The sequence below is a fragment of the Medicago sativa genome, chromosome 5 (assembly GCF_051527215.1).
Source record: "Medicago sativa cultivar Bolivia chromosome 5, Bolivia_mono, whole genome shotgun sequence".
Taxonomy (NCBI): domain Eukaryota; kingdom Viridiplantae; phylum Streptophyta; class Magnoliopsida; order Fabales; family Fabaceae; genus Medicago; species Medicago sativa.
Window position 1 is genome coordinate 74,176,282 of NC_140753.1, and position 19,233 is coordinate 74,195,514.

General features: G+C 32.5%; 2 protein-coding genes across 3 annotated transcripts; one reads left to right on the forward strand and one right to left on the reverse strand.

Annotated features, from left to right (window-relative positions):
• Positions 1-1,400: 1,400 nt before the first annotated feature.
• Positions 1,401-6,606, forward strand: LOC146924915 (citrate synthase, glyoxysomal-like). Of its 2 annotated transcripts, none has more exons than XM_085709869.1 (14): positions 1,401-2,266; positions 3,089-3,269; positions 3,620-3,705; positions 4,170-4,274; positions 4,406-4,468; positions 4,626-4,735; positions 4,840-4,959; positions 5,034-5,109; positions 5,246-5,319; positions 5,472-5,592; positions 5,693-5,790; positions 5,894-6,017; positions 6,111-6,265; positions 6,367-6,606. In XM_085709869.1, the coding sequence occupies exons 1-13, from the start codon at positions 2,021-2,023 to the stop codon at positions 6,240-6,242; spliced, it is 1,536 nt and encodes a 511-aa protein (XP_085565995.1). In that variant the 5' UTR covers positions 1,401-2,020; the 3' UTR covers positions 6,243-6,265; positions 6,367-6,606. The 2 variants fall into 2 exon arrangements, with proteins under 2 accessions (XP_085565995.1, XP_085565996.1); XM_085709870.1 differs by having other exon boundaries at positions 6,396-6,606.
• Positions 6,607-8,393: 1,787 nt separating this feature from the next.
• Positions 8,394-15,778, reverse strand: LOC146924916 (Leucine-rich repeat transmembrane protein kinase). Its single transcript, XM_085709868.1, has 24 exons — positions 15,559-15,778; positions 15,236-15,410; positions 14,107-14,178; positions 13,919-13,987; positions 13,738-13,809; positions 13,447-13,518; positions 13,287-13,358; positions 13,115-13,186; positions 12,958-13,029; positions 12,794-12,868; positions 12,632-12,703; positions 12,457-12,528; positions 12,301-12,366; positions 12,078-12,143; positions 11,954-11,992; positions 11,775-11,830; positions 11,030-11,415; positions 10,736-10,931; positions 10,325-10,474; positions 10,083-10,201; positions 9,600-9,810; positions 9,246-9,486; positions 9,019-9,169; positions 8,394-8,881 (listed from the first exon to the last, which is right to left on the reverse strand). The coding sequence occupies exons 1-24, from the start codon at positions 15,662-15,664 to the stop codon at positions 8,495-8,497; spliced, it is 3,069 nt and encodes a 1,022-aa protein (XP_085565994.1). The 5' UTR covers positions 15,665-15,778; the 3' UTR covers positions 8,394-8,494.
• Between the last annotated feature and the right edge of the window lie 3,455 nt (positions 15,779-19,233).

The following is a 19,233-nucleotide window of genomic DNA, read 5'->3' on the forward strand; positions in this document are numbered from 1 at the left end:
AGCATATACTTTTAAGTAATCAATGAATTTTATGAATGAAAAAATAGGATTTTTTCCCAACAAAAACATAATTATAAAATATATAAAAATATGCATTATTGATTTTGGTCATTTGATTTCACGAGTCATATCAATAATAAAAATATTCATATCTAATTTAATAAATATGTAGTATAATGCCTAAAAAGTACTCACTCCGTTTCAAAATACATGTCCATTTTGGAGAAATTGTAGTAACCAAGAAACCAAATAAATTTTGTTATTTTTGGTGAAATTATGTGTATGTTTTCTATAATACCCTTAACCATTTATTATTTTATTCTATTTTTTCTCTTTCTACAATAAATATGTAAGAGAATTATTGACAAGACAATAATTAATTATGTATTGAAACTTGAAAGAGACAAGTATTGTGAAACAAAATTATTCTCTAAAATGGACAAGTATTATGAAACAGAGGGAGTATGTAATAAAATAGTTTACATCAATTTTCTTTAACAAACTTTTAATAATATTTAAGATAAGAGAAAGCAAAATTAAAACTATTGATCTTGTGCACTACCTCCGTCCATAATTATAAGACCTTTTCGAGAATTTTTTTGTCTCTTTTTATAAGACCCATTTGCTATTTCTAACTAGATTAATTATTTCTTTACATGCATGTCCATATTTATTATGCATCTTTTTCTTCAATAAGCAATAAATAGCATATGAAAAACATAAACTAACTCTCTTTTAAGGATAAAATTGTAAAAATAATAGTGATAACAAATAACTTTAACTTTAATAATCTCTCAAAAAAAAACAAATAACTTTAATACAAATATCCACTTTCTTAATTTCCGTGATTTTAGCAAAATAATTTTATATATATGGACGGAGATACTTTTAGCTTACCAAATCCATATGAATTATGAAGGTGTTAAGTTAGGACTGAGCAACATTTCTCTACCCGACCGAAAACCGAATAAACCGATAAAAATAATGAACATTCGGGTGGGTCGGTTCGGGCCACGGGTTAAAAAACAAGGAAAATAGGGTTGACATAGATAACAATGGTCGATTTCGGTTTTGTAATTTATCATCCATCGATAACCATAACCGACCGATAAAAGGAGAAGGTAGGATTTATACATGCACAACTAGCACTCTATGTATAAAAGGCTACCTCAATTAGTCAATTATAGTTCCAACACGCCTGGTTTGTCTTGTTTGAAACATAACATTATTAATTATATACTATTACTTATACACATTTCTCAATAAAAAGCATTCCTTGAATTAAGGCTATCTAGACAAAAGCTGCAGTGGTGCACGTTCTCACTTTATTGGTCTTCCAATATTATTATAATTATATTATTAAAAATGGTAATAAAAATGATGAACATTTCTCAATCCTTATATTTTAACATTTGCTTGCCTATTGCAGTTACTTATTAGATACCCTTCTTCTATCCAAAATTATTTTAATGTGTCTAAATGAATGATAATCGAACACCACCTTCAAGAAGAAGAAGAAGTATATTTTGCGGTCTTGATTCATCATGGTGAAGTCTTTGTTGTTTCTATTTGTTTGCTTCCTTTCCTTTACTCACAGTTCCTCTTCTTATTTGAGCTCTTTTGAGTTATTGATGCATACATAAAAAAGGATCCTCTTCTCAAATTGTTCTGTTCAGCTCCGCCACAAACCGAATATAACCACCCGTCCAACCCGCCGTCCGTCCAACCCGTCACCCGCACAAACCGCTGGAAGAAATGGTCGGAAATGGGTGAAGTTTTAGTCTCCTCGGTTTCATGTGGTTGAGCACTTTTTGGACCGAATCCGGCCGAACCCGTCCGATGCTCAGCCCTAGGTTAAGTTACGTGGACCGACATGCATGCCCATGTAGTAGTAGTAGTTTATTCCTTTTCATAATTTTGCGTGCCAATATCCATATATATATATATCTCTATCTCTTCAAACTCTTGTCAATCTCAATCTCAATCCATCCAATTCCATCTCCTCTGCAAAACAAAGAAAATGTCAACAGATTCACAACCACCAGCGGTACTCTCCCTTGCTCGTTTAGCCACCCTCTCAGCTCACCTTCTCCCCTCCGGCAACGAGCAATCCACCGATCACCTCCTCATCCTTCACCCTGTCTTAGCTCAATCACCGCTGGCCAACCTCAATGGCACCTTAACCATTGTTGATGAGAGAACCGGCAAGAAATACCAAGTTCAAGTTTCTCCAGATGGCACTGTCAAAGCCACTGATCTCAAGAAGGTAGTTACGTTATGTTTCTTCATGATCATTAATCAAAGTTTCATTTTTTGAATGTATCTCGATTTTTTTATTGAATTGTTTGGAATTCTATAGTTTCCTATTATTGAATGCTCTTCTTTTTGTTCATTATGGTAGTTTTTCAATATATTGTGATTTGTTTATTCTTGTTGATTATGCCTTGTTTGGATAAACAACTGTTATAAGCGCTTATTATATAAGTGGTTGTTTGGATTGACTTATTTCAACTTGTCGATTGATATAAGTTTTGTGAGACCATTTAGGATAACTTATGAAAACAACTTTTGACATTAATCATAAACTATTTTCAGCTTACTTTCATAAGTTATCAAAGATAGCTTATGAAAACAGATTAAAGCTTATACGAAAACAATTCAACTTTATTTTATCTTTTTGTATTGAAATAGCTTAAACATAAGCACTTACTGTATGTGCTTGTGCTATAGGTTGCAAATAAGTTGTTTATCAGAACAGGGTCTATATACAGACTGTTTCTATTATAGAAGATAAAAGCAAATCAAATTGCGTTCATGTAAGCTATAGGTTGTTTTCAGAAGCAAGTTTGAAAAGCTTATGGAAATAAGTTGAAAACAGTTTATAGACATGTCATAAGCCATATTCATAAACTCTGTCAAGTAGCGTCATAAGTAATTATTATGCATGTAGATAAGTTTAAGTGATTATTATGCTTGTAGATAAGTTTAAATAAACAAATCCAAACATCCCTATTTTATTCTTTTAATAATTAATTGTGTTGTACCTGTGGCCTTGTGTGGTGTTCTCTAACTTTTTGTCTATCTGCAGATATCGACTGGTAAAAATGACAAGGGACTCAAGTTATATGATCCTGGCTATTTAAACACAGCTCCTGTTAGATCAACAATTAGTTATATTGACGGTGATGAAGGGATTCTTAGATACAGAGGCTACCCAATTGAGGAGTTGGCAGAGAAAAGCACTTTTATGGAAGTGTCTTATCTCATTAGTGAGTACTGTTTTTCACTGCCAGTGTGCGTGTATAAGATTTTGTTTATTGAAGAGTAGATAAGACATTTACACTAATAATTCACTTAAACAGATAAGACATTTTATAGTTATTCACTCACTCAAAAGCCCTTACAAAGCTTATAGATTTTTATGAATAAATTAATCGAGAGAGTTTTTAAAAAACGGAGACATACGAAGCTAAATTCAATTTATACAAGAAGTTGTTTAAAAAACCCAGAGTCATAGTAGTTATTATAAGATTCTTTTGTTATATTTTGTTTCTTTTGTAAGTGCTTGCCAAGCAGCTTATTTAAAATGTCTTTAACTTAAACTTCTCTTTTTTCCAAGTGTATGGAAGTTTACCCACCGAAAGTCAGTTAGCTGAATGGAATTTTGCTATATCTCAGCATTCAGCTGTTCCACAAGGAGTTTTGGTGAGTTTTTTTTTTTTTGCTATATCTAGTAACCCTCACAGTCTCATCGGTTTTGTGGTTGGAAAATCCTATCTGCCAAATCATAGCATTTTTGCTTCAGGCATCAACAGCTTTTAGATTTATAAACAACTTCCACTGATTGTATTACTATACAGCTTGAAATTTCATATTGTCGTAGGAATGTAGTGGATCTTTGATAGCAATATTTTTATGAGGTGTAATAATTTTTCTTATGGGGTTTTCTAGAAGAATCTATATTCAGAGTTACATTTTTTCTCTCTCTTTTTCTTCTGGTTGAAGCAAAATTTGGCTGACTTAAAGTAGTTTTAGAACTATAATTCATTTATTAAAATATCACTTACTAATTTTCTAACTGGTTTGTATTTTTATAGATGTATGCTTAGGAATTTCATTTGCAACCATTTACAGGGTTCTTTTGTATTCATCTTAATTTTATTTTGTAGGATATCATACAATCTATGCCTCATGATGCACATCCTATGGGTGTCCTTGTGAATGCCATAAGTGCTCTTTCTGTCTTTCATCCCGATGCAAATCCTGCTCTCCAAGTAAGTAAAGAAAAGCTTCCATCAAGTTACTAATCTTTGAACTGTTACTGCATATCATGCAATTATATGGTACTGTCATCTAATTTTCAGCTGAGTTTCATTCATCTAAATTTTCTTATAATTTATTGCAGGGTCTTGATATTTACAACTCAAAGGAAGTGAGAGACAAACAAATAGCTCGGATTATTGGAAAGGTGTGATTACTCAGTGCTTTTAATCCTTTCATCCCTCTGTCTCTTTTATATACAAGTTACTTTGAATGCTTCTTCCACTTGTTTTACAGCTTGTATATTTGGAATTTTCTTGCACTTATTCCACTGCTTTATTGTAACATACTATTTTTTACTGCAGATTACAACGATTGCTGCTGCAGTTTATCTTAGAATGGCAGGAAGGCCTCCTGTGCTTCCATCCAACCAACTATCTTACACAGAGAACTTCTTATACATGCTTGATTCTTTGTATGTTTTATGGTTCTTTTAGGTCTGATTATAATGTTTCTTTTTTCCCGAAGGAACTATAATTTGATCTTAGATGTCAAAATCTTTATTGTGCGTGCTTTCAGAGGCAACCGGTCATATAAACCCAATCCTCAGCTAACTCGTGCACTAGACATTATCTTCATCCTGCACGCAGAACATGAAATGAATTGTTCTACATCTGCTGTCCGACACCTTGCATCAAGGTATTCATTTTACTACAATACTACTCAACATAAAGTAATCGGTCGAGTATTACTTAACTGTTATCTTGTTTCAGTGGTGTGGATGTATATACAGCTATTGCCGGGGCTGTTGGAGCTCTATATGGACCTCTTCATGGTGGAGCTAATGAGGTGACTATAAGTTGTTAATAAATCTGTTATGATCTTTTATTTATTTCTTGTTCTAATGTAGTGAGTAAACACAAGCACAATAAACAATAGTGTTATTTAACATTTTAGCATGCTAATATGACCTTTGATTCTGTAGGCTGTCCTCAAAATGCTAAGTGAAATCAGAACTGTTGAGAACATTCCAGAATTCATTGAAGGTGTCAAAACCAGGTAGCTGTTACTTTCTTTTTGTTAATTGGGTCTACTACTTTTTCTCGATTTGTTATGGACATCATGATTCGTTGCTCTTGTTGCCTCTTTTGGGGGGTTCTTCCCAAAAATGATAGTTTTATTTGACTTTCTTGTCCTGTATTTTTCTCCAGGAAACGAAAGCTCTCTGGTTTTGGACACCGAGTTTACAAAAACTATGATCCCAGGGCAAAGGTCTTAAAAAAACTGACAGAGGAAGTGTTTTCCATTGTTGGCCGGGATCCTCTTATTGAGGTGTTTATCCAGTTTATATATTAGTGCCGATATGGTTCAGTATAATGAAGTTTGAATTTTAGAAATTCTAACTTCGCCATGCAATTATTTGATTATTCAGGTTGCAGTTGCTTTGGAGAAGGTCGCACTATCTGATGAATATTTCATCAAGAGGAAGCTTTATCCAAATGTTGACTTCTACTCTGGATTAATTTATAGGTAACCTATGATTTCATCTAGTTACTGTGTCTAGGAAAGATAGAATATGTTGCTTCCCCAAGAATATCATACAATGCTTGAGGTAATAAATTTATGCAATCAGGGCCATGGGTTTTCCACCCGAGTATTTCACAGTTTTATTTGCTATCCCTCGAATGGCTGGGTACTTGTCACATTGGAGGGAGTCATTGGATGATCCTGATACAAAGATTATGAGACCTCAACAGGTAATTTCCTTTCTTTAAATAATTTCTCTGGTTAAAAACATCACAATCATTGTCCAATTTATTAAGTCGATTTGAATGTACATTCTGTTTTAGGTTTATATCGGAGAATGGTTACGGAATTATACGCCAATCAAGCAAAGGATAGTCTCAAGTGATGCTGACAAGCTTGGTCAAGTGACCATATCAAATGCCTCAAAGAGGCGACTTGCTGGATCTAGGATGTAGCCTATATGGACTAAGATAACAAGGTATTATTCTTCAGAATGCATAAGAAGAAAATATTTATAAGATATTTTCTTATCTCAAGTTATGGTTTTTTATTATCACAAGTTAATTATGCTATAATCAGGATGATGCAAGGGGCGTCTGTTTCTGCAGAAACAATGCAATTGCGGTTCCAATCCCTTCAATAACCTAATGGAAGAATGATGCTGGTGGATTTGTCATCAATAGTTATACTTTTGAAGTCTCTTTTGTTAAAACTGCCAAAAGAATTACTAATAGACATAGTTTCAATATCTCATGGGTAGTAATATGTATAATTGATTTCATTTGTTGTGTTAAAGCAGTAAATATAATATTCAGTTTACCTGCGTGAGCATTTTCTCTTTTGCCCCCAAAGTTGGGTGCATGAGATAGATAAAGTATGGTGATTTTTTTTTTTTTTTTTTTTTGGTGTTTCATTTAGACTGAGTTTAATATGTAACAAGAATAATCTATTCTTTTAATATTTTTATTAAAAACAGCAATATGTCGATATATATGACTATGTGTGAATGTGTTAGGATGCAATGAATCCATCACTGATGAGATATAACTCTTCATATTAATTTCTCTTTTTTTATTTCTGTATGAAGTTCATCACAAGTTTTTGTAATGAATACATGTTAAGAAACTATCTTCATTTGTCTGATCCAGCTGAGTTAATTTTTATAGGACAGTTACTCTTCTGTTGCAACATGTGAACAAGAGGAATCAGTATTAACAATAGGTACTGACATGCTCTATGGTCTGCTTGGATTCTCCCATAAGTGACTCCTTATACTCTTATGTTTGGAACTTGAACCAGCGGCCGAATACCCCGAATCCGAAAGGAGATCCTGAATGTTGGTCCAACCTTCAAGCATTCTTACAACTTGGCTCACTGTTGGCCTAAATGTAGGAGATGCTTAAGTACACAAGAGAGTGACATTTAGAATTACAATAACTTCCTCAGTTGAATATTCTGAACACATATCTGGATCAACTAGCTCCAGAAGACATTTTCTCTCTTGTAAAACATAGGCCTGATAGAAATTCAAATTTCAAACCAGGGTTACTCTTTAAGAAGTTGGTGCTAGCATTATTAAGCCCTTTGGAATAAAAACTAGCACAAAAATGTGGAGAGGAAACATGAAAAAAATTGAAATCATTTCTAATTACCCAATCAACAAGGTAGTAAAATTCCTGCTCCTCTCTGCAACTTCTATTTCTGTTTCCACTTACAATTTCTAATGCTACAACGCAAAAGCTATAAATATCTGCCTTGTCGGTTAAGTGACCATGAATTGCATACTCAGGAGCCATATAACCACTGCAAAAACACAACAAATCATTTAGATGGAAAATGATATTGTTGAAATAAAACACAACCATGTTATGCCATATATAGACTTTATGATTTGAGTTTATATGAAAAACTTAGACTGTTCCTGCAATTCGGGTGCTGACATGTGTTTTGTCATCTTCAATCAGTTTTGCTAAACCGAAATCTGAAACTTTGGGGTCGAAATTCTTGTCAAGTAACACATTACTTGCCTTTATATCTCTATGTATGATTTTAATTCTGGACTCTTTATAGAATTTGAAACAATTCAGCTTGAGGTCAGTGGCTTTGATAGTACCATCTGGAGAAACTTCAACTTGGCTTTCATAACAAAAAATATACTCTCACACCGGTGACTAGCTGGATCTAGGAGCCTATATGGACTCGAAGTGAATGTGAAAATATCACAAGGTGATATTATTATTCTTCAGAATATATAAGAAAATATTTCTTCGTTCATGGTTTTTTATCATCTAAAGTTAACTTTTCTATAATCAGGGTGATGCAAGGGGTGCATGTTCTGCGTAAACAATGCAATTGCGGTTCCATTCTCTTCAACAGTTCAACCATAATGGAAGAATAGTGTTGGTGAGATTTGTCATCAGTGGTTCTACTTTTGAAGTCTCTTTTATTAAAAACAACAATATGTCACTATAAATCATTTTCAGCTCTAAGTGATTGGTTTACCCTAAAAAAAAATTGATTGGTTTAGTTTTTTTTTAAGACTAAGTGATTGGTTTAGTAATATATGACTATGTGAATGTGATATGTGCTAGAATGCAATGAATCCATTAAGAATGAGATAGAACTTTTTATATTAACTTCTCTCCTTTGTTTTTTGTATGCAATTCATCACAAGTTTTTGTAATGAATACATGTTAAGAAACTATCTTTATTTGTCTGATCCAACTGAATTAGTTTTTACAAGATGGTTGCTCTCTTCTGTTGCAACATGAGAGGACGAGGAATCAGTATAAACAGTAGGTATGGACATGCTTTGTGATCTACTAGGATTCTCCCAGAAGTGACTCCTTATGCTCTTATGTTTGGAACTTGAACCAGCGGCCGAATACCCTGGATCTGAAAGGAGATCCTGAATGTCGGTCCAACCTTCAAGCATGCTTACAGCTTGGCACATTGTTGGCCTTAGCGTAGGAGACGCATTAGTACACAAAAGAGCCACATTTAGCATCACAATGGCTTCCTCAGTTGAATATTCTGAACCAATGTCTGGATCAACTAGTTCCAGAAGATTTCCTCTCTCTTGTAAAACATAGGCCTGATAGAAATTCAAATTTTAAACTAAGGTTACTCTCTTAGAAGTTGGTGCTAGCATTATTATGCACTTAAAATATAAACTAGCACAAAAATGTGGAGTGGAAACATGAAAAAAAAATTGAAATCAATTTTAATTACCCAATCAAGAAGGTAGAAAAATTCATCGTCCGGCCTGTAATTTGTATTGCTCTTTCCACTTATAATCTCTAATGCAACCACGCCAAAGCTATAAACATCTGCTTTGTCGGTTAAGTAACCGCGCATTGCATACTCAGGAGCCATATAACCACTACAAAAAGACATCAAATCATAAAAATGAAAATTACTGTTGTTGAAATAAAACAGAAATTCTCACAAGAACTTACATTGTTCCTGCAATCCGGGTGCTGACATGTGTTTTGTCATCTTCAATAAGTTTTGCTAAACCAAAATCTGAAACTTTGGCATTAAAGTCTTTGTCTAGCAACACATTACTTGCCTTTATATCCCTATGTATGATTTTAATTCTTGACTCTTCATGAAGATAAGCCAAAGCTTTCGCTATACCAAGGCAAATTTTCTTCCTGGTAAGCCAGTCCAGTTTTTTTTTACTGTCTGATCCTTTCCCTGTAGTTGTATGATTGGAAGAAGGATAATCAATTACGTTTATTTCAAAAAATAATTAATTATGGCCAAGTTTATTTATTGTTTTGTGATTATGATCATATAGTTAAGCTTACCAAAAAGAATGCGAGACAGACAATTATTTTCCATATACTCATATATTAGAATTAGTTGGTTCCCTTCCACACAACATCCATGAAGCTTAACAAGATTTGGATGTTGAAGTCCAGATATCATTCCTATCTCATTCACAAACTCACGGTTTCCTTGCTTTGATTTTGATGAGAGCTGCTTTACTGCAATTACTGTACCATCTGATAGCACCCCCTATAACATGAATATTTTTGTCTTACATTACAACATATATAAATGCGGATATATAACATATGATAGGTCTAATGAATACCATGTATTTGGTTAGTTTTTTTTCTTTCTTTTCTTTCTATTTCAATTTATTAATCCACCAAGATAGATCTTAACTTTGATATTGTCTTAAAATTTAGGATTATGCTTAACTAAACCTTAAAATAATAAAATGTCTCATTTCCTATGTCTTACAAGGACTTATTTTGATATAAACTCGAGGAGTATCAAAATACCTTGTAAACAGAACCAAAGCCACCTTCTCCAAGTTTATTTGCTGCATCAAAGTTTTTTGTGGCTACTTTTATTTGTCTTAAAGTGAACAATCCTGTCTGCAAATCTATACCCCTAAGCTCTGAAGAAAAAAAAACGGAAATTCGGATTCAATAACAAAGTTTACAACTTTTCCTACAATTTCAGTCAATTTATATATAATATAAACAAAATAAGTGGAGAAATGTAGTGGTATATTGCATACCTTTATACACAGGATCCTTGCCCCCTAACAATCCCTTCCTCCTCATGACAGCCACCATAATAAGAACAACAACTAGAACACCGCAAACTATGCCAACTGCCAGCAGTATGACATGAGTTCTGTTGCCATGCTCTGATGGAGGTTTAAAATCTGTGAAAAGGAAAAGTATTTATTTATAACCCTTGTAGAAATGAAGACTAAAAACTACCAACAATAAAGGTAAACATAAAAGGAAATAATATTGTACTCTTATTTTCCTACTAATTTTCATTTCTTTAATACATGCTACTTCCTCCGTCTCCTTCTAATTGTCACATTTAGAAAATTTAACTGTCTCAAATTATTTGTTGCTATATAATACCAAAACAACATATAGAACTAGCCTATTTATAAATCCAGGATGTGACTTACTAGGATCCACTGAAATAGCAGATACCAGAGGACCATAAACTCCTCTTGTTGGTATACCGGTGGTTCCTTTCCCAGCCCAGTAGAATTGAATCTTCAAAGTATTTTCTTTGACAGTAGCATTAAATTTTTTAACAATTGGCTTTTCAGCACCACCAGCTTCTCGTTCGATATCAAAATCTCTCAGCACCAATTTCCCCTTAATCATAGAGAACAACAATATATTTCAACTAAATCAGTGAATGGTTCAACACATATCAATTATTTTTCATCATGAATATATCAAGGAATTGTTACCTGGATGTAGACATCGAATATCCGCCTCCCGAGACTGTTTAATGACCTATCATTGATGAAAATAATCTCTGCAAAGTGAAGTTTGATGGTGTAATTTCCATTTATCATACAAAGTCCATAGTATGTGAGAGAAAGAGGCGAAACACGAGCTGTTGTGTATAGTTTCGAGTTGATCACAGAGACATTCAGAACTCTAGAAGTATTGGTCACGATATAGGGATCAGAGTCAATATCATTGTCCATGAAGCTCCCTGTACTGCTAAGAGCCCAATCCTCAGCAGTGATATATAACATTGAAGCGCCTTTTTGTTCTATGTCAGCTGCATAAATATTACCACTAACATTTGCTTCATTACCTCCGCAGTTAATGCGTAGGGAGTAATGTCCTGTTGACAAAATAATGGCAAACAAGAATGAAAAGAAAAAAAAAATACTTGATGCTAAATGTTTCAAGGAAAAGTAAAATTCAGAATGTAGCTACCATAGTTTGTTTTTAAATTTTTAAGATTTTAGTGCATTTTTCGTGAATTTATTCCATAAGATGCAAGTCATGTTGCATTTCTGATAAGTTTCTTAGAATTAGCCAACTTGTTTTAATCTCTCCTTTGTTATTTAATCACTTTGATTTGAGAATTTCTCATCCATATATACTTCATTAAATTTATGGTCGCAAAATTTGAATCACTATTCAAAGAAGCATATCATATAAAAGTATATATTGTAATTTGCATGGTCACACACTTACGTGGATTATTCGACGTGCATGGGAAGTTTCTTTTTAGGCATGAATGAATGTTACTTCTGCAACAAAGAGTGAAAATTAAGGTAAGATTCTAATGCTGCAATCAATGACCTTATTTTACTGAACATTCCTCAAAAAGCAAAAAGGCAGGAACACATTATGTTCAAAGCACACCAACTTACTTCTTTGTCGCAGATAAAGAGTAGCTCTCGACAAGGTTTCTGGGAAAAATTACAAAAACTTGTTACAATGATAACTAATAATTCATTCAGGATAACTAGAACTCAAAGCTTGAATGAAACTTACACACTCCCTCGTTGACATTCAGTTGGACTTGAGCTTTCCCATTCAAAGTTATTGTAAGATACATCACTGTGGACCAAAATATGTATGTCATGTTGTTTGCAATAGTCATTTTTTAATTCCAGTTATATCATATATTAACTTTATGCACGTATTTTTTAATTTCACTGTGCTTTGAAACATATGTCGTTCCTAAAGGTATGTTTACTAAAGGTATTTAACATACATATTTTTGTTATTTTTAAGGACCCAATCCGGTATAGTTCCTGATAAGTTGTTCCTAGTAAGATACCTGCATTATTCAACAAAAAATGTATTTCATCATATGAGATGATCAAAAGAGATATTCCAAAAACATGTTTTGTTCAATCCGTCTACTTACATGAAGTCCACTTTGTCAAGGTCACGAAAAGATTCAGGTATCTTTCCACTCAAGCTATTGAAACTCAAATCTCTATATCAATCAAGATAAACAGATCAACATATTTAGTATGAGTGAAGTGTTAATTTGAAAATAAAAAGATAAAGCATTTTACATCACTTCTAAAACCACTTACAAGACTTTCAGTTTTGCCATTTCCCCAATATATTCTGGAATCTCTCCTTTAATCAAACATTTTCTCAGAACACTGCATTACGATGTTCAAGTAAAAATATAAGTCATTTTAAAAAGACTTCAAGAAAAAGAGAAATATTTTTAGGTCATTGGTTGAACTCACAGTGTCTTCATGGATTTCATATTACTTAGTGGCGGAAAAGTAGATCTTCTACTGCCTCTCAAGTCAGTTATCCTCCTAAGTATCAAAATAAACAAAACAATCACTTGAAAAACTCATTTCCTATGATAAGAAGTTAAATAGATATAGAAGTATTAGAAGCATACAAATCACTCAATCTTGTCAATGCAGATATGCTGGAAGGTATAGGTCCCTCTAGAGAGCAACCTTCAATGTGTCTGAAACCCAAAATCTAAATGTGTGACATGAAAAGTATGGTATATAGAACAAATACATTTAGAAAGAAGTAGGTAGGAATCTTACAGTTTTTCTATCAATGTCCATTTACTAATGAAATCAGGTATCTTCCCAGAGAAGTCGTTGTCACTTATTCTCCTAAAATATTTTTTCCAAAAGATTAGTCAGTAAATTGGTTCAATAATTCATTTACTGCAGATTATAGACAAATTAAATGGACAATAAAGATAGTACTTACAAATCATTCAACTTGGTCAACTTGGAAAACGAGGATGGCAATGCTCCGGTGAATCTATTCGATTGCAGAACTCTAAACAAACATTCATCCATATTAAACACTACAGAAAGAAGCAGAGATTGTGATTCATATAAGAAGACAGAAGTTTCAGAAGAATTACAATTTTTCTAAGTTGATCAGCTTCCCAATGTCTTCAGGAATAAAGCCTGAAAATTGATTTCCTTCAATACTTCTGTAACATTCATACAAGTATTATGTTATTTAAACAAAGTAGTGACATAATTTTGAAATCATACTATAAGCTGGAAAAAGCTACCCTTGAGATAATCCTTTTTCTTTCCTGATTTTCTTTTAAAAACATTGGTTTTATCTTTATGTTGGACGTTTATAATCTCGAGGACCAAAGTGCGGATTTACTCATGTTTGAAAATAAAGAAATAATATAACATACAAGTTTTTGAGGGTTGTAATATTGGTGAGAACTGTAGGGAATGGCCCTGATAATCTGTTTCCCATGAAAGATCTGCATATTCAATACACAAAAATCTTTAGTGTCACTTTTAGTTTGGTTACTTGAAAAAGAAGAAATTTAAGAGGCAATGACCAAAATGTGCATAGCAAAAAGTTCTTACAAGTCAACCAAGTTCATTTTAGCCCATTGTTGAGGTATAGAACCAGTGATGATGTTACGACTAAGGTCCCTGATCGTACAAACCAATATTGTTCGTAAAGTGTCAGTTCAGTGGTAAAAAGTATAAATTGCATGGAAAATCATGCAGAGGAGAATGATAGTTTCAAAGGTGAGGTTCAATAATGTTACAATGCTTTGAGATGAGGAAGCTTGGAAAACTCTGGTGAGAGGGTGCCAGACAGATTTTGAGCCTTCAAAAATCTGTTGAACGTGTGAAATTAAATAAAGCAGAAAATTAGAATTTATATTATGGTTGACATGATTATTGCAAAATAATCTTCCAACCAATAAGGTTAACAGGGGTATAATTTGTAGTTAGTTCAATTACATTTTTTGTGGCTTGAAATCCGAATGTGCTACATTCATGTATGAACCAATTGTGTTTACTAAACCACTAACCACTCTTTGAACATAAACTAATTAATTAATATGTTTATATTTGAAAAATAAGTAATCGATTATTACTAAACACAAATCTTCATTCCAAAAAAGACAGCAGCTTCCTTCAAAAAAAAAAGACAGCAGCTTGGTGGAAGAAAAATACCAAATAGTTTAATTTTGTCAAAAAAAATAAAAATACCAAATACTCCGTTTAAAGTAAAAAAAAAAAGAAAGTTTAACAGAAAAATTAAGACAAGGAAAAATATAATAATTTAAATTTTACCCTTAAAAGAATGAAGACACAAACAGCACATCCTTTTCAAAGTCAATGTTTTGCATTTCTTTATTGATCGGACTGATTGTTGGTTTGACCAATTACAGAAAATTCCAAACCTTATTTTTATTTTTAATAATTAAGTTCAATAATCATTCCCATGTAGACCAACAATGTGACAACCGACAAGCCACATATGTGCATCATAAATCACTGAAAATATAGAGCTAGGCAAAAAATGGAGTACAAAAGTCTTTTGTTTGTTGAATGTTCATTGAATCCAACAACAAAACATGAATTTACAACCAATCAAAACTTTCTTAAAAAAAATGAAACCTTCACTTTGCTAGTTTTTTATGTTAAAAAAGAAATTATATGTATTGCACGTGAAGACTTTATGGTAAAATCAAAGTTTCTACAGTAAAAAATACGTGACCATAAAAACACACAAAGATAATTTAATCCACACTTGTGTAATAAAACATCTTCCTAAGCCTAACTACACATGATTGCACGTGATTTTCTGCTACATGTTTTTGTATTGAAGAATCCAAAAAATTGAAACAGAAGAGAAGATGAGAAAGAAGAGAGGCTAGTACGTACATGCTTACAACATGGCAAGAAGAACTATGGTTGAATGAACAATCACAAATCACAGAACTCTCAAAGCCTTTTCTACTATCAGAAATATTCCATTTTCCTTTTCCACTGCAAGGGTCAACTCCAAAATCCCAATCTTTCTTCCCAATCTTGTTCCCTATCTCCTTCAATGCCTTCACTGCAATAAGAACAAATCTGAGCCATGTGAGATATTAATTCTAACAATAAATCTGATCCAAGCTTAAAAATAATATCTTCTTTAATGGAACCATACACCAAAAAGAAAAAGAACTTGAAACTTGGAGAAATGAATAAGTTTTAGTTACCCTCTTGAGTGTTGAGCTTTAGTGTAGCTGCTGAAGCAAAGTGTGAGATGAAAATCAATGAAGTGAAACCAAAGAGAAGTACAAAAAAAAGTATATTTGACTCCATGAAAGTGTTTTCACTATAGAATTAGATAGATGGAGAAGGAGTGAAAAAGAAAGACTATATATATTTATGAGATTTCATGTCATATAGATAGATTGTGGGTTGCTAAAAAGCATTAATGTTTCTAGCTAAGCTAGTCCTGCTGTATCTGTATTATGGTCCGCATATAGGACAAACAGTAAAAATGTTAATTAATAATAATAAGAACATATATATATATATATATTGCAAAATTGGAGAGTTGCAAGTTGCAATGAGAAGCTATTGTGATTCTGATCTTAGCGCGTTATTAATGTGGCACAAATTAATTTTCATATGAGTGAGTGTTCAAACATGGATCAGTTATACAAATTAATTGAGATGGACCTCACGCGCATACGCATATACTCATTAGTGTACTACGGACTAATTCTCGTACTAATGGCACGAAATACTTGTGTGATACGGTTGTTTTGTTCAAAATCAAATATTACGTGTCTTTTAATTCCAATATATCATTCAAAATCATTTTATCGCCTTTTTTTAAAGTAATTTACTGTATAGAAATTCGGAGTTCAAACTCCGACCTTTGTATATAACAGTAAATGTTCGTGCATTGAACTTAACTCATAAAGACTCATCATTCTTAATTATAAGTCAACATTAAAAGTAACGTTCTTTTTATGCTATTGGCTAAAGAGATGAATTTTCATGTTGTTTTTTGCTACACGAATTCCCTACATTGTGTTTATATCCTCAAGGGAGCCATCTCTCCGATTTCATAAATATGCTACTTTGATTGAAGACATCAAGGATCTCCTCAACCATAACTATCTAGCTTCTATGGGTCACACTCCTTGAAGGCAACAACTGTGTTGACTTCCTGGATAAGTTTGATCTTCTTCTACCTTGAAGAGTTGAAGTTTGTTGTTCACACGTCTCCCATGTTAGACTTATCCGACCTCCTCCTTGCAGACTCTGCCGAAACTTGGTTCAATATATTAGTCTTTTTTTGTTTTTTATTCATTTAGCTTTGTAAAAAAAAAAACTACTATCATAATTATATTTTTAATTATGATCTCATTTCAAAATAGATTATTAATTTCATGACAATAATTAAGAAGAACCAATTTGGTCTTTCACAATAACTAAAAATGGACAGATTGGTCTTTGAAACATAAAAGATGCGAAAATAATTTCTTCTTCAATTTATCACTAATTTTAAGATCAACAAATTACTTTATGCTAATGCAAAAGAAAAGAAGGCCTGTTGATGGAATAAGAGAGAAACACTTGTGTGGACCAGGACCAAAGAATTTTGGTTTGGTCACACACACAAGTTTTTTCATTCTCTCTCTTCTCTTCTCTCTTCTCCATTTTCTCTCTCTTCTCTCTTCTCTCTTTTCTCTTTTTTCTCTTTGTGTGACCAAAGACCACTTGTGTGGACCAGGACCACACAAGATTTTCTCGGAATAAGAAACTATTTAGAGATCTTTGGAAACAACTTGTCAGTTTTTCTTGTGTTTCTTATAAGTTCACTCCATTGAAGGTATGTATTATCAAACACTAAATGTGAACAACACCTAAAATTCAAATATTAGTTCGTCGTATGTAGGAGTCTAACCTCTTCTGGCTCAGATTCATGATTCAATATTTGCTGGTCAATTATTATTGTTGTTGTTGCTGTTATAGCTTTATCTTTTGAAACGATATCATCTTAAAAAAGAAAATTAATCTTTTGATAATAAAATTGTAGAATATACCTTTAACATATACAATTTTATCATCGCAAAATCACATTCTAATATATAAGATTTGGTATCTAACAATTGCTAATACAAAGAAGAAGAAAAAGTGGCGGTGACCTAGGGTGCGTTTGTTTCAACTCAAAAAAAAAAAAAAAAATTTTGGGTTAAAGAATCTAGAAATTTTGTTTTAGAGATTTTAAAAAAAAATATGAAGCTACTTCTGTTTGTTTACTATCATAAAAATCATTCTTATAAAATTTTAAGCTCTTATACTTGAGTTTCTTGTTTTTGGAGAAAAATAAATTTTAAAAAAGAAAACAGGAATAACTTTTCATTTTGAAGCTATTTTTTTTTTTACAAAATAGATTTTTTTAAAATCTGAAATAAACACTACAAAAATAAAAAAAACGATTTTTTGGTTTTGAAAACAGATATATTTTTTTAAAAAAATCCCGAACAAACGGACCCCTAGTACCATTAGCAACGCTATGAAAGAACAACTACTTTCAACTTCTTTTTCTCCAGCCTAGTCAAGTCATTTTATCTTCCTTCTTTTTATATCTACCCCTTAATTAACAAACTCTTAGAATTTCCCATCAAAGTCCACTCCATTGTCATCCAACAACATAACAATCTGAAGCACTTTATGAAACATTCTTGTCTTGCCTAGCACGTCTATCATTAGCTTATACTCCCTCCGGTCCTTATTATAAGAAAAAGTTGACTTTTTAGGTTCATTGTGTAAGTGATGTATCTAGTCTATATTTATAACAAAATACATTAATTATTCTATGAACCAAAAAAATCAATTGTTTCTTATAATAAGGACCGGAGGGAGTAACTAGCAACATCCATCTTTGACTTCTTGATCATTAGGTCAAATGAAGACTTGGCATCATCAAATCTTTCAAAATTTAATTAAACCCTCAACCCAAGTAAAGTTACCCCTCAAGCCCGACTCTACCATTTTTGTAAAAAAGTTATGAGCATTATCAAGTATGTTCTCTTTGATATGCAACGTCACTCATTTTTTTCCTCAGATTTTTCATTGCACTCCATGCATGGATTCTTTCTCCATTCACTTTAGAAAGTAGCTCTTGATTAAACTGAACAAAACAACTCTGCCAAAATTCTCCTACAAGCAAGCCAAATTCTCCATTTTACATAGATTAAGAAATGCAGTTGTATAGGAAAGAGTAATTGTGTGTTGTTTTACAAAATTATCCTTCATTAATGGTATGAAAAACATAAATTAAAAGAATTGGAAAAAGATAAAGTAAAAAATAGTAAGGGACATGATAAAAATATAAACATTAATGATTTCTTGATATTGTAAAGTGACATATAATTTGGAATAGACAAATTTTGCTAGAATGACAAATAATTGGAACGGAGGGAATAGATTGTTAAAAATAACAACTTGTATTTTCTATGATATGACTTTGATCTCACTTAATAAATTTTTTGGATCCGTCCTTGCTTACGGGTCCCCATAAACCCTAAAAAACCATACCCATAATGAAATGTAAGCATGACCCAATATTAGATAATGATAAACATATGGATCAAGGGAAAACCATTTGACTTCAGTTTGGTCTTTGATATCCATGGCATAGTCAAGTGTATTGTGGTGGACCAAGTCCTTTACGAGAATGTGGAAGGTTGCACGAGAGATAAGTGTTATGGATACTTTCTTTCTAACATTCTCTTTTTAACATATGGATTGTTGATGAACATGTAGAAATGTTCTAGGCCTATCTTTGGTTGGTGGCGATCGAGATATATTTGAAATATTACATTGTACGCGTGATCATGTTGGGGATATAGTTGCTTTAGATAGTGAAG

What these genes read in the sequence shown, in the direction of transcription:
- LOC146924915 (XM_085709869.1), top strand. Translation starts at nt 2,021, where the DNA reads ATGTCAACAGATTCACAACCACCAGCGGTACTCTCCCTTGCTCGTTTA. An exon ending in GTCCGACACCTTGCATCAAG is followed by an intron (nt 4,960 to 5,033) that starts GTATTCATTTTA and finishes ATCTTGTTTCAG; the next exon opens with TGGTGTGGATGTATATACAG. An exon ending in AGATTATGAGACCTCAACAG is followed by an intron (nt 6,018 to 6,110) that starts GTAATTTCCTTT and finishes ATTCTGTTTTAG; the next exon opens with GTTTATATCGGAGAATGGTT.
- LOC146924916 (XM_085709868.1), bottom strand. Translation starts at nt 15,664, where the DNA reads ATGGAGTCAAATATACTTTTTTTTGTACTTCTCTTTGGTTTCACTTCA. An exon ending in TGCTATTTCAGTGGATCCTA is followed by an intron (nt 10,475 to 10,735) that starts GTAAGTCACATC and finishes TCCTTTTCACAG; the next exon opens with ATTTTAAACCTCCATCAGAG. An exon ending in TCTGTCTCGCATTCTTTTTG is followed by an intron (nt 9,487 to 9,599) that starts GTAAGCTTAACT and finishes ATACAACTACAG; the next exon opens with GGAAAGGATCAGACAGTAAA.